Source organism: Vitis vinifera, chromosome 16 (assembly GCF_030704535.1).
Source record: "Vitis vinifera cultivar Pinot Noir 40024 chromosome 16, ASM3070453v1".
NCBI lineage: Eukaryota > Viridiplantae > Streptophyta > Magnoliopsida > Vitales > Vitaceae > Vitis > Vitis vinifera.
In genome coordinates, this window is record NC_081820.1 from 18,775,436 (window position 1) to 18,789,561 (window position 14,126).

At 31.5% G+C, this 14,126-nt stretch overlaps 1 protein-coding gene across 2 annotated transcripts; it reads right to left on the minus strand.

Annotated features, from left to right (window-relative positions):
* Positions 1–1,826: 1,826 nt before the first annotated feature.
* On the minus strand, positions 1,827–10,808 carry LOC100248078 (pentatricopeptide repeat-containing protein At5g62370). 2 transcript variants are annotated; one of them, XM_019226093.2, is made up of 5 exons: positions 7,340–10,786; positions 7,123–7,197; positions 6,158–6,248; positions 2,728–2,888; positions 1,827–2,409 (listed from the first exon to the last, which is right to left on the minus strand). In XM_019226093.2, exon 1 carries the CDS (start codon positions 10,418–10,420, stop codon positions 7,409–7,411), a length of 3,012 nt encoding a protein of 1,003 aa, XP_019081638.1. In that variant the 5' UTR covers positions 10,421–10,786; the 3' UTR covers positions 1,827–2,409; positions 2,728–2,888; positions 6,158–6,248; positions 7,123–7,197; positions 7,340–7,408. The 2 variants fall into 2 exon arrangements, with proteins under 2 accessions (XP_019081638.1, XP_010662380.1); XM_010664078.3 differs by lacking the exon at positions 6,158–6,248 and having other exon boundaries at positions 7,340–10,808.
* Positions 10,809–14,126: the final 3,318 nt, after the last annotated feature.

The following is a 14,126-nucleotide window of genomic DNA, read 5'->3' on the forward strand; positions in this document are numbered from 1 at the left end:
AAGTTTTATCAAATGATCCTTAGGAAAATCACTTCAAAATTGACATATTAATTTACCTAAAGACCTTGCCTAAGTGTTAGAAGAGAAAATAACAAAAAAAGATAGGTTTTCGGGCCAAAAATGGTGAATTGGTTGAGGCAATGGTCAACCGGCTCAATCGACCAGGGTATCGGTTGACCTTTCCCGATCGAGGTCCAATCGAAAAACACTCTCTTTTCCAATAGTCTTTCCTTCTCAATCAAGGTATTTTGCCTTCCCGGTTGACCTCCGGTTGAGGTCCCGTCGAGGATAACGGTCACCTGCTAAACATTAAATGTTCCAACAGCTAGTAAACCGGTCGACCCCAACTCAACCGGTTGAGTATGCTTTTTGATTTTCTTGATTCCCGATGTTAGAAACCTATAAATAGAGAGCTCAACTTCATTTATGAAAAAGAAAACACATGCATTTATTTGTCTACCCACTTGTTCTTGCCTTAAAAGCTCTCATTATTTTCTTGGTGTATTAAATCTTCATTTGCATATCCTTTAGTGCACCTTTGTGATTCATCCTAGCCTTGAGTTGTATTTGAGCTTTTGTTGAGTTAGGTTGAGAGATTCATATCTGTTAATTGAGTGTTAAAGTCTTCAAGTGAATTGAAACTTAAAGAGATTGTGTAAGAGCTCATTGGAGTCGAAATCTATGTATAAAGGTTTAGAAGCTTGATTGAAACTTCAAGTTAGTGGAACTCTCACTCTATTAGGAGCTTGAGGAGAGTGGACGTAGGCAAGGAAGTGTCGAACTACTATAAAATCTGAGTTTGATTTATCTAACTCTATCTCTTTATATTTGCTTCTCTTGTGCTTAAATTTGTTGTATTTAAAAAGAATTCCCCCCTCCCTTTTGGGTGTTTTTCTCTTTTAAGATTAACTTTTATTTTCTCATAAAACAATTATCAAACAAATCTTAAAATTTTTATCATTCTTTATAATTATTCTTATAATTATTTTTTTAAACAACCTTTAGAAAATAATTAAAAACGACAACATATGTTTTCTTTTTATTATTATTATTATTATTATCAAATATGTTTTTTATTTTTTATTTTTTATTCTAAAAATAAAAAACTATTTTTTAAAACAATTACCTAACAAACCCTAAGGTATGTTTGACAACTATTTTCGAGAATAGTTTTTTATTCTTTAGCATAAAAAAACCAAAAAAACACGTTTGACAATTAGGAATTGTTTTTTTATTTTATATTATTAATAATGGAAAACAGATTGTTTAAAAAAAAGCATTTTTTAATTATTTTTCATTGTTTTCACTTGTTTTATGATGATTATCTTAAAAAATAATTATATAAGTATGTAAAATGATTAAAAATAAAGCATTGGATATAAAATTTATTTTTAAAATATATTCAAAAATATTAAAAATAAGGTAAAAACATTTAAGATTCTAAACAAATTTTTATTCTATAAAACATTATAGAACAATTTTTTAAAATTGTTCTAAAAAACTATTTTGAAAACAATTATAAAAAAGGATTTAAATTTTTTATCTTAGTTACTTCTAAATAATAAAGTGTTCACTTATAATATTTTCAGAATAAAAAATATTTTTTTTCTTTTTTTATTTAAATACAATTTAATTTGGAAATTGTTTTTTTTTTTCTAAAATTTTATTTAATAACTAATCATTTAGTTTTTCTCGAACTTATGATATGTTTGAAAAAAAAGTTAATAAAATAAAATTATGTCCATTTGAGAATAGTTGAATTTCATGATATATGTTGGCAATTCAATCCCATCCATGAGCAATAGATTGTAGCAAAGAGCTCATGATTCACCAATGCTTGAATCTTTTATTTTCAAAATTCCAATGTCATTCATCTATTTTTGTTCAGTAGTTTGTATTAACATATTTTCCATAGTAGCACCGATATATAACATAAGAAAGATACTTTTGCATTTCCCTTTTCATTTTCACATCGAAAGCGCAACTAATAAATAAATGAAAATGAAAAAGGGTTCTCAACCCATGAAATCTACGACCCACCTCCACATCATCTCAAAGCTCATGAAAGACCACCAACCCTAAGAAGGTAGAAGTTGAGGTTAGCCTCAACACATCATTCAAGGGAGAACCTAAATGATGATCAGCTAGAAGCCTCATTTTCTTATTGACTAGGACCTTTAGTTTCCCCTTCAGACAAGGGTAATTTATGGTCACCATCCGGATTCCTTGAGCCCTGCATGGAGTTCAGAGAAGCCCAGCTGTCCCCATGGAAGGAAAAGGGATATGTGAGGTTCAGGCTTTCGGGATAGAATTCATAGTAGTTGGGATAGCAGCTTGTACAGGCTCAATTCTCTGCTTGTTTGGCTTTTGCTCCTGCTGGTGGCCTGGCAGAAGACTTCCCACCAGAACCTGTCATAATCGAAAATGGTTAAGAGTCTAGAGAAGTATTTGGAGACATGATTTTCTCTACATACTATAAACGAATGCGTAAAAACGGTTAAATATTACTACATGCAAGGTTTATCATGTTATTTCCAGTTGTAACAGCATAGAATGGTTATAATTGTCATCTAATATTTGTTTAATATTCACCTTTTAATATTTAAGAATTAAAATATTATACTAGAAAGTATTTGACCTGAAAGAAAAAATTGTCAAAACAGTACTGATAAAAGCATTAGAATGGAAAATGATACACAATGGTTAATCACTAGAGAAAAATGCTACCTGAATAGGGCCATCAGCCCTAATAGACCACCAAGTCCTCCTCCCAGAACACGGCCATCTGGACCTGCCAAAGAGATGCTCATCCCCGCCAGATCTCCTCTTTGTCCTCTGCTTTCAGTAGGCATACATGATCCAGACCAAGGAAATATCTCAAAGTGACCCTGCAAGAACAACAGTATGTGAAGCTAGATCTTTTCTCTGAGTGATAAAGCCAGAAAATGTTAGAAGGGTAAAAGGTATTATCATACCATTAGTAGCCTACTTCAAAAGTTAGAATTCTATAACAATCCAAAATGGTGGTTCAAATATACATTTCCTTAACTTGCTTTCAAAAGCCCAAGGCTTAAGGAAAGTCTTTCGGCATTATCTTCCCTAGATTATTTCTATCCTCCTGAAGATTCCCTGGGTGTAACTGAACAAAAATACTTTCCAAAATGGACACCCCCCCACCCCACAACAAAATAAAAAAATAAATATAAATCCCCAACATGCATACAACCTATGCCAAAAGCAAATGTTAGTAAAAATGAAAGGAAAATGTATTTATGCACTATATAACATGGATGAATGATTGCTGACATTAATACGAGTATCAAACAGATATTAGGTGTTTGGAGCAGAAGACCCCACTAGATCAACCTACATATGAAGGTGAAAGGTTATTCTCTACTTTGAGATCTCAAGAAAAACCTCAAACAGTAGAATACAAACCTTTACCTGAGATACACTCAAGTGATGCAACTCAGTCAAAACCAGTTGTTTTGACTCTTTCTTCTCCTCATTGAGAGATAATGACACTGAGTAGCGCATGGTGTTTCATGTTCAGCCATGTAAATAGTTGTGATTTGTATGGTGTCAATGCTTAATCAATCGCTAACTTACTAAACAAATGATTCAACATGGGTTACATCTTCACTATCTTTAAGTTACACTTCATATGCATCCATGCTTATTAAGCATATTGATTACCAGCAAACACAATCTAAGATGCAATGCATCCAGGACCTCTGCGTATCGCATAGGTACAAGTTGCACTTTGTTTCATGGTTTGGTATGAGTTTCAACTTTCAAGTGCAGGTATGCATCTGGACATCGGATAAAGCTGACTCCATACATTACAATATGGGAACCTGAGGTGAGTGGTCAGAAACTTTGGGTATCTGTGCTTAGACATGTTTAAACATTGCATACAACTACACAAGGGTATTGAAACTTGTTCCTTTTCTGCATCACTAGATCTTTTTAGGGTAAATTTCACTTACCTCAGGAATTTTTTATTTATTTATTTGATAGGTAAACTTCCCTTGGGATTTAAGCTAAACATACTTAAGTGGTGTTTTTTTTTACTTTTTGCTGAAAGCAACTTGCTTTCAGATTTTAGATTGTTTGTTTTTTTACTTTTTGTTGACTTATTATTTATTTCTTAAATTTTTTTGCTAAAGCCAAAATATATGGCTTTTTCTGAATGCTAAAAAGAACATGTTAGTTTTTCTTTATTTCTTAATACTTAATAGAAATAAAATATTAAAAACAAACAACTTAATTCTTTACACTATTAAACACTATTTAGTTTTGAGTTTTATTTAAAATTAAGTCAAAAAAACAAACATCACCTTAGCCACCATGAATTTGAAATTTCATTAAATATCTCCCTTAAAATAAAATAAAATAAAAATGAGAAGGGAAGGGAAGGTATTTGATGAAATTTCAAACTAATAGGGGGTAGGTGTATTTAATCCAAACCTCAAGAGAGGTGAATAAAATTAACCCAATCTTTTCAGTGTTTGCTGGCATATATGGCATGTTCTACTAAGACCCCAAAACACTTAATAAAAGAGCCCAAGAGAAGGCTGTTTTTGTATCCATAGTCACCATGTATATCCAGAAATAAAAGAACACTTGGTACAACAGCAGTGGCAATTGGGATTCAAATTTCAGATTCATCAGGAAAATAATGGGTATTTCTCAAATAAAATTCAATAATTAATTTGCAAGTGAGAGAAACAATTGAAGGAAAACAAAAGATTGATCACTCCTTAAGAAGTAGACAGAAACAATAAGAATTTTGAATATAACTTAAGAGAAGTATTAGCAATGAAAAAATGATGAGAAAATTCAGCTCTTGAATGCAAATAAAAAGGGGAGGAATAATTCAGTAATTTCAGGAATAACCGGCAGATTCTAAGTATGGGCAAAAGGCATTTCATTGTAACTCGCTAAAAAGAGAGAATTCTCTGAACAGCTACACGCTGAGTGGTAGAACACAAAATATCTCTTACACACCTCAAATAAGGACCTTAGAGCAGGAACAAAGATGATTGCCCAAGTAAGGACTGACCTCGTTCAAGTATAAGGCACTAAAAGAATAAGGTGAAGCCCCAAAAAAAAAAAAAAAATGTACCCTTAGGACTTGTGATTCAAGGATTAAAATATCGGGCATTATGGAAGTATCAATGGGTGGATTTTACAGAAATATCGGGACAGGACTTGTGATTTAAGTATTAAAATATTGGGCATTATGGAAGTATCAATGGGTGGATTTTATGGAAATATCGGGAAATATTAGGAAACCGAAAAACTTCAAGAAATAATAAAATAAGCAATAATACACATATTGAAAATGTTTTGTTGAAGAAAATAATATTATATATATATGATATAATTTGTGACATTCAACAATAATATGTGGAATTTGGAAACACATTTAACATTAAAATAATGATATATCTAATATTCAAGATATAAAAGATATATGTATTTTTTTTCTTTAAAATTATTTATAATATGCATTTTTGTTTAAAATTATTTATATTCTTATTTACAATTTTATATTTCTCTTGTATTTAATTATTCTATAAAAGATATGGTGAAAGACTTAATAATAAGATTATTACTATGCTTTATATTTTTAAAAATTTGTTGGCTAGAATTTAAAAATAAGAGAATGAAAAATAATTTGGGAAGACAAATAATATATTCAATTTATGTAATAGACTCTAAAGGGCAAGGTAACCCAAGCAGTTAGGAGCCCTTCATTCCACGTTGGAGGCCTAGAATCAATTGCCAAGCCCTCCACTGAATGAGGGATATTTCCATATTGTATCGGGGTCTACCAATACCTGATATATCTTTGATTTTTCACTGATTTTTGGCAATATTTTGGTCCAAGGATATGAAAATAAAAAATCTTTCACCTAGGTTTAAGTGCTTGTAGAAATAGAGATGTGGAGTTGCTAAAACTTTCATTACACAACAATGCACTACAAAGGCAACCACTCAAATACAAGTAAAGCACGGAAGTACAGAACTGAATGCAACAGAATAACAACTGAACACATCCATTAGTCCTTGAAAGACGAGATGCAGCTCATTTAGAAAAATCATTAGAAGAAAAGGAAAAGAGCAACACCTCATTGGTTAAAGTACCTACAGAAGAGTTAGGCTGATGAAGGTTAACATTCAAAATTGCACCATTTGCAGAAAGAATAAAAATAGCCCAGGATGATCTTCATAGTAACATCCTAAGGCAATAATCAGCAATACATCAATATAAAATTAATCAATAAATAAATTCTGAAAAAGTTGCAAATAAAAATCATCCTTAACAAATCATAAGCAAAAGAGCTTGCAAATGCATTTTGCGTTTTTATACTTCTTTCCAATTATAAAACGGTCCATTCCTAACTCTGGAACTTTGAAAAAGATGAACAAGGATAAAAGACCCTTCATAAAAGAAAAACAACAACAACCAAAAAGAGAGAGAGAGAGAGAGAGAGAACCCATATAACAATGAAACCCACCCCAGATAAAGCAATATCTCAGGAACTCATGTAGAAAGAAAACTCCTCAACAAACTCCATAGGAGAGGAGGGCTCCCTCTTAGCAAAAGTATCTCATTTCTAGTTACCCATCCTCAACTACCATGGAAAGGAGCAATCCCAAAAAGGAAAAACAGAAGTTAGGAGAAACTTTTAGAAAATCTTATTGAGATTCCAAGGCTTTACAATCCTTTTTTTCCTATCTTCTCTTTCTTTTCTCACTTTTTATACTTTTTCCCCACTCTGATAATTTCAACTTCTTGTTCCCCTCCTTGAATACATAGATGCAAAGCACTACCTCACCTTATTTATTGTAGATACCACTGTAGGTTATCCTACATTATCCACACTCGCATGAGTTATAATCATCTCTATAAATGATCAGTAAAAGTGTGAATACTTGCATGCAAGAGTATTTAGTAGCTCATGAATTCATAATCTACTTCAAATATTGTTTCAATCATTTGCACTTCTACTTGTTATATGAAAGTAGCAATAAATTGGTTCAAATACAGTTAATGACAAATATTTTCCCACCGAAACAAAAGATCCATCTAAATCAAGATTGAAAAACTACCTGCTGGTTACCAGCCAAACTTAGAATAGCTCTTTGGCAAGCCACCAAAAATAGGTACACAAGCTCCATTCCCCCCTGAAAAAATGCACAATACAAATTAGTGACATAGCTAATTTTCCATGTCCAGTATTCTTTGCTGAATTTAAAAACAAGAATATTGACAAGGAAGCACAAAAGGAAAAAAGAACAATGAGTTGATCAAGGAATATGGAGTTACCAAAGGAAAAGCCCCATATCACCAAGCTCCATAAATGCTGAAGTATGTATGGTAAGTTGGTGTCCAACTTCACACCCAAATATTTTCCTCAATCATGAAAATTTTCTTATTGCATGCTTCCACCAGAAGCCTCTTCGTCAGTTCATCTGGATATTTTCTTTGCTTTAGCATTACATCAAAAACTATATGAGCTTCATGCCATCGATGTTCTTCACATAAAATGCAAAGCAACCAGTTACAGTTATACCAGCAAGGTACATAGTCATGGGAAAGCATTTCTTCAAATATCTTGAAGGCATGAACACCCAAATGACTAGCACAAAGACATTTGAGTAGTTTCTCATAAGAAGACTTATTAGGGAAAAGCCCCCTTTTATGCATTGTATGTGACACTGACAATGCATCAAGTAGTCGCCCAGCCTTACAAAGACCTTTTATTAGAGCGTTGTATGTAATTCCATCTGGAGCTAAACCATCTGCATTCATCTTATTGAATAATCCTATTGCATGATCAATTTCACCAAATCTGGTATGCCCATTAATAAGAATAGTGAAAGTCACCTGATTGGGACATACACCCTCAGTTTGCATCAATTCAAAATGATTATATGCATCCTGGATCATATTCGCCCGACAAAACCCAGAAATAATCCCATTATAGAGATACAAATTTGGCATAAAGCTAGAGCCTTTAATTTTTTGCATCAGATTCAATGCAAAGTATTTTATTTTGCGGGGAGAACCACGAGGAAAGCTTAGATTATTTTCCCTTGGGATAACAAAGCTCTGATGGAGCAAATGGAGCAATATTTCTCTTACCCTTGCAGACCCACTCTTTACATGGTACCATCTTCTTCTGACAGGGGTGATATTTCTGGAAACACCACTGACCAATGCAATACATGTTATCATATCACATTCAATCTGGTTTCTATCCATCAAATCAACTAATCTAAAGGCAAATTCAAGCTCTCCCTTCCGCAAGAACTGATTGATTAGAGAGGTGTAAAGCACTGTATTTGGCACAAATCCATCCTTCAACATATCACTGAGGTATGAGCATCCCTTGTCTATCATGTTTTCCTTCACTAATCCACTTATAACAGCAGTATAAGAATGCGAACTTGGCTGAAAGCCATGCTCTATCATTTTATCAAACAACTGCCTAGCTTCAATAGCTCTACGATTCTTGGAGTAGCCACTGATCATTGTGACATAGATAATAGCATCAGGATCCACACCAGCCTCAAGCATCATCTTAAACACATTTTCTGCTTCCAAAATTCTTTTTCTTCTGCTTAGACAACCGATGATGGAATCATAAATAGCAACACTAGGCTTCAGTCCCCTCTCATTCATCTGATCCAAAAGACCAAATGCAGAGGCCAAGTCCCCATGATTACAGTGTTCATGTACCATAATTAAATAAGTTGCAAGATCAGGAACAATGCCATTCTCTTGCATTAGATCAATTAGGGACTTGGCATCCTCAACAAGCCTCTCCTGGAAAAGACACTTGATCAAGGAGTTGTAAGTGGAAAGCAAAGGCCTGCATCCAAGACTTACCATTTTGTCCATGAAAAGCAAAGCAGCATCAGTTTTACCTGCTGCACATAAGGCACTGATAAAAATACCAAATGCTACATCAGCTAAAGCAAAGTTCCTTCTCACAATTTCCCCAAGCAGGCACTCAATTTCTTGCTCCACATCCTGGGTAGGACTATGAGTAGCAGAGGTTGAGAGCAAACACAAATCCAAATTACATCCATTCTTGGCAATTGCCTGCAATATCTTGAGAGCAAGATGAAGCTCATGCCCTTTTGGTTGCTTCTGCATAAGGGTAAAAAATAGTACATGATCAGGAACAACACCAATGTCCAGCATCTTTTTGTACAATTCTTCTACTTCCACTAACCTGTTCTCTTTATAAAGTGCAGTAATTAAGACAGTATAACTGTGGACACTAGGAGTCAAATTGAAACTACTCATGCTACTTAAAAGTGTGAGAGCACAATCCACTTTTCCTTCTTCACAATACCTCCTAATCATAATGTGATAAGTTACAACATTGGGTTGCAGTCCCCACTCTGACATCTGGTTGTGCAATATCCATCCTTTATCAAATAATCCAAGTTTTACAAACCCATGAATCAAAGTGTTGTAAGTATAAGTATCTGGGTCACAACCCATCTTCAGCATTCTCAAAAAAACCCGCATCGCTGTTCTCATTTTCTTGCCCCTGCAGTATCCATGAATGAGTGAAGTGTACATCATCTTATCTATAAAGTGCCCCTCGGACTCCATTTCTCCCACAAACAATTCGGCCTCCTCCACCCTCTCTTGTCTACAGAGACCATAAAATAAAGTTTTGTACAAATGAATGGTAGCTGGCAACCCAGTTCTTTCACGCATTGTATCAAACATGTAGAATGCTTCATCTACGTGCCCCTTGTCACACAACCCGTCAATCAACCTATTGAAACACCAAAGACCCATAAGTATTCCAACATCATTGATTCTAACAAAGTAGTCAAACGCCTCCAAGACTCTTTCTCGGGCGCAAAGCTCCCTAAGCATTGCATTACACGCAGGTTTACAAGGAAAAGAATCGACTTCAAATAGTCTATCAAAATGAGCCATGGCTTCCTCCAATTTCCCTAAATTACAGTAACAGATCACCATAGAATTCAACGTTTCCGAGTCAGGGATGATACCTCTTGCTATAACATAATCACGATACACCGCTTCCGCAAAACGGTGTTCACCCGAACCCACGAGTTTCCTCAGAAGCACACCATACCCACAGGAGTCAAGCTCCAACCCTCGTGCTGCGGCAAACTCAACGGCTAAAATTGCATCTGAAACAGACGGAGACTGCTTGATCATTCTCCGAACCACTTGCTGACCCAACGACAGTACCCCGCGGCGAATGAGGCGGTCAGTTAGGGTAAAGCAAAGTTTGTTATGATGTTCGGTGGTGGGGGCTGAAGATGGCGGTGGGTCTAGTGCGGGAGAACAAGTTGCAAGATTTTTTTTGGGTGTGAAGAAGAGGCGGCGCGGCTTCAGCCCCTTCTTCAACATGGCTTGCGGATCGTTCAGAGATGGGTTTAGATGGGTCGACAGGCAGAGACTCTCATTGTTGGGGAGAGACCAAAGTGGGAAAATTGTGGACCAGATGGAAAAATGAGGGAAAATCTTGGGATTGGAAAAGACCAAGTGAATGAAATAAGGAATTATAGAGTAAGCAAATTAAACAAAAATGTAGAGGAGATGGTATTTGAGGTGGCGACGCAGAGACGACGGCGGCGGTGGCGGTAGCAGGAAGCTTATGGTTAATGGATATGAGGTACATGGGACTGGTGGCGGGGAGGATGAACCGGTCCCTTCACCGTGCCATGTTTCAAACTCCTTCCGGTTCATGAAAGATGTCTGATTGACCTAAAGTTTCTGAATTACATTGAACAAAAATACTCTCTAACTTCATCACGATACCAATAAAAAGAAAATTTTAAATAAATATATTTAAAATAAATAAATAAATAAATATTCTAATATTTATTTATACACGTATTTCTTTCTTTTTTTTCATTTTTTATTTTTCTTTTCATCTGGGTGTTCTCTTTCATGATTGAACTAATTGATTAGAAATTTAATTTAGAAATATAATTTTGTTTTTATAAATACTAAAAAAATTATTCTTAAGGATTGTTGTCAAAAATTATTTTTGGTAAAAGAAATTATATCTCAACTCCCATAAACCTAATTCTCCTTTTTTTTCTTTTTATTTCCTTCATATGATATATGATATAAGAATCTCAAGTTGAGATATATAAATTATGCTATAAAACAAAATATATATATATATATATATATATATATATATATATATATATATATATATATATATATATATATATAATTAGAAAAGAGAGAGAAAAAAACTCAATTTTGATTCACTAATTTTAAAAAATTAAAAAAAATAACTTCAAATTTTATAAATTATATTTATAAAAATATTTTAAACTATATGCATTTTTCGTAAGTCTAATAATTATTTTTTGGAATGACTGTCAAGTTGATTTGAGATCAAATAAATAAGAAATTATAAAATTAAAAATACAATTAAAACTAAAAAAACTTTAAAGCCAAAAATATAAAAATAAAATATTAATTTTCATTTTGCTAAAGCATACTAGTACAAAATATACTTATCGAGAAAAAGTTTGAAATATAATGAAAGTCAATATTTTAAAAAAAAAATAAGGTTTTTGGTTTTAATTATATTTAATTTTTAGGTTTTTTGGTTTTAATTGTATTTAATTTTTAAGTATTTTAGTTTTAGTTATATTTTAAATATTTAAAATTTTTTGATATCAACTAACAAAATTTTTAGTCAATTATATTTTTAAAAAAATGAGTGGATTTATTTAATATAAGATATATTAGAAAGATTTTATTTATTGCTTGAAAATTCTAGAAAAATTTTCCATAATGATTTGTATCTCATATCACATAGAATAAAAAAATTTATAATATATTTATTTGTAAGACACTTTTATCACATTAAAATGATAAATTAATTTTTTGATAAGTTTATTTAATATTTTCAAGTAAAAGAGTATTTCATGAAATAATTATCTAACTTATGAAAAAATGCATGTATTTTAAAATATTTTTAAATTGATGAAAATAAATCTGATTTATAAAAGTTCAAGTTTGTTTTTATATATGTTTTTTTTAAGTTAGTGGGTAAAAACCCACTTTTTTCAAAAACCAAATATATATTATAATATACAACCTAAAATAATACTATTTAATATGTAAAAATAATTTTATATATTTAACAATATGATATAATATTTTTATTTATAATTCTAAAATAATTTAATTAGAAAGGAATAACAAATTATTTCCTAAATTATAAATTAAAAAAAAATACAAAACATGAGAGAGATTTCATATAAAAAAAAAAAAAAACTGAGGACTAGAGTATGGTATAAGTTGTACCACCTTAGGTTGAAGTGAGCTATATTGGGTTAAGCCCATGATTTTGATTGTTATCATTAGAAAGATGATGCTCTTCTTAGTACTATTTTCTTTACCACTATCATTTTTCTCATCGTTTCCTTACTGTATTGTCATATCACATACCATCCACTAATAGCCTTAGAGCTTCTACTAAAAGGCTTACTCGTTACATTTGATTGTATCTAATAAATAAACTCTTAGAAAAAGAGAAAAAATAAAATAAAATCAAGAGGAGTTAATTGCCCCAACAATCTCTAAACCCGATGTGCCAAGCTTTAGGGACGTTGTTTACGTTGTTTATGGCCAAGGATAAAAATATCGGTAATTATGGATATATCGATATTTTGATTTTACGGATATCTCGAAGATATTAAAGAAATATTCGGTAGATATTTTTTTTCACAAATATTGGTAGAGCGAAAATTATTCAAAATTCATAAGAATACTTGAAAAAACTCCAAAAAATAATAAAGGATACATCGGTATATTCGATACTTGGATTTTAAGAATAATAAATATGAATTTTAAAAGTGTATAAAGTTAGAATTAAATTAAAAAAAATATTTGATTTTATTGAATAAAAACAATTTATACATAAATATAATACATATGACATTGCAATAGTCCTTAGTACCAAAATAAAGATCGATGTGGTTTCATCATATTGTTGAATGAAGGAGATTCATTATGTTGAAAACAATATTTATTTTAAATTTTTTAAAATACTTTTATTAAAATATGTTTTATTACATTTTAAATGAAAAATTAAATTAATTTATATAAAATATTTTATTTGAGATTTAATTTCTAAAATTTTATTAAAAATATATGATAACAACTTTTTCTATTAACATTAATTTATTTAAATAATTAAAATTATTAATAATTTATCTTATCAAATTAATTTTAATTTATAAAATATTAGAACTTTTTTAATGTTTTATATTACAACAATTTTTCAGGTAAAATTATATTTTTAATATTTTAAAATAAAAACATTTAAAATTTAAATAAAATTGAAAGGATAAATATACAAAAATTAAGAGTGATGTGGTAATAATTTTAAAAATTAGGATTGATGAGATAAATATGAAAAGTGTTAAAAATAAAATGATGATATAAAAACAGGCATGAAATTTGGGCAATTGGATCATCAAAAATTTAAATTTTCAATTTAAAAATAAAAAAAAACCCCAAAAAATCGCCTTTTTGAGATTTTTTTCCGTTCTCCTCGGCTGCTCCGCACATTGCTCCACTCTTGATTTTCCCGATATTCCTCTCGATTGGTGCTTAAAATCATTTCAGGTCATCCAATATTCGAAATATTGTCTATAAAAACCGAAATTTCAATCCATGGTTATGACTTACCAAGTTTTTGGTCATCAATGGATAACACAAGTAATACAAGTACAAGTTCCCAACCTTCTTCTATTCCATCATTTTGAGGGGGAAAATTATGATTTTTGGTGTGTGAAAATGAAAACATCATTTATGTCTTAAGATGTTTGAGCTTTGATTAAAAATTGTTTTGAGGAACTTGTGGATGCAACAAATTCAACTCCGAGAGAAAAAGATCAATTAAAGGAGTATACAGAAAAAATGGATGTAAAAGCTTTCTTTTTTCTTTAATACAATGTTCTCAAAACTGAACTTGTCATTAAACTAGAAAAATTATCAATTCATGGCTCATTGGTTGAATCGAAGGTCGAACTGATAACATTATAAATATATATTTTATATATTATTAAAATTAAAAATA

Coding starts and splice junctions, on each gene's coding strand:
- LOC100248078 (XM_010664078.3), bottom strand. CDS start 10,420: ATGTTGAAGAAGGGGCTGAAGCCGCGCCGCCTCTTCTTCACACCCAAA.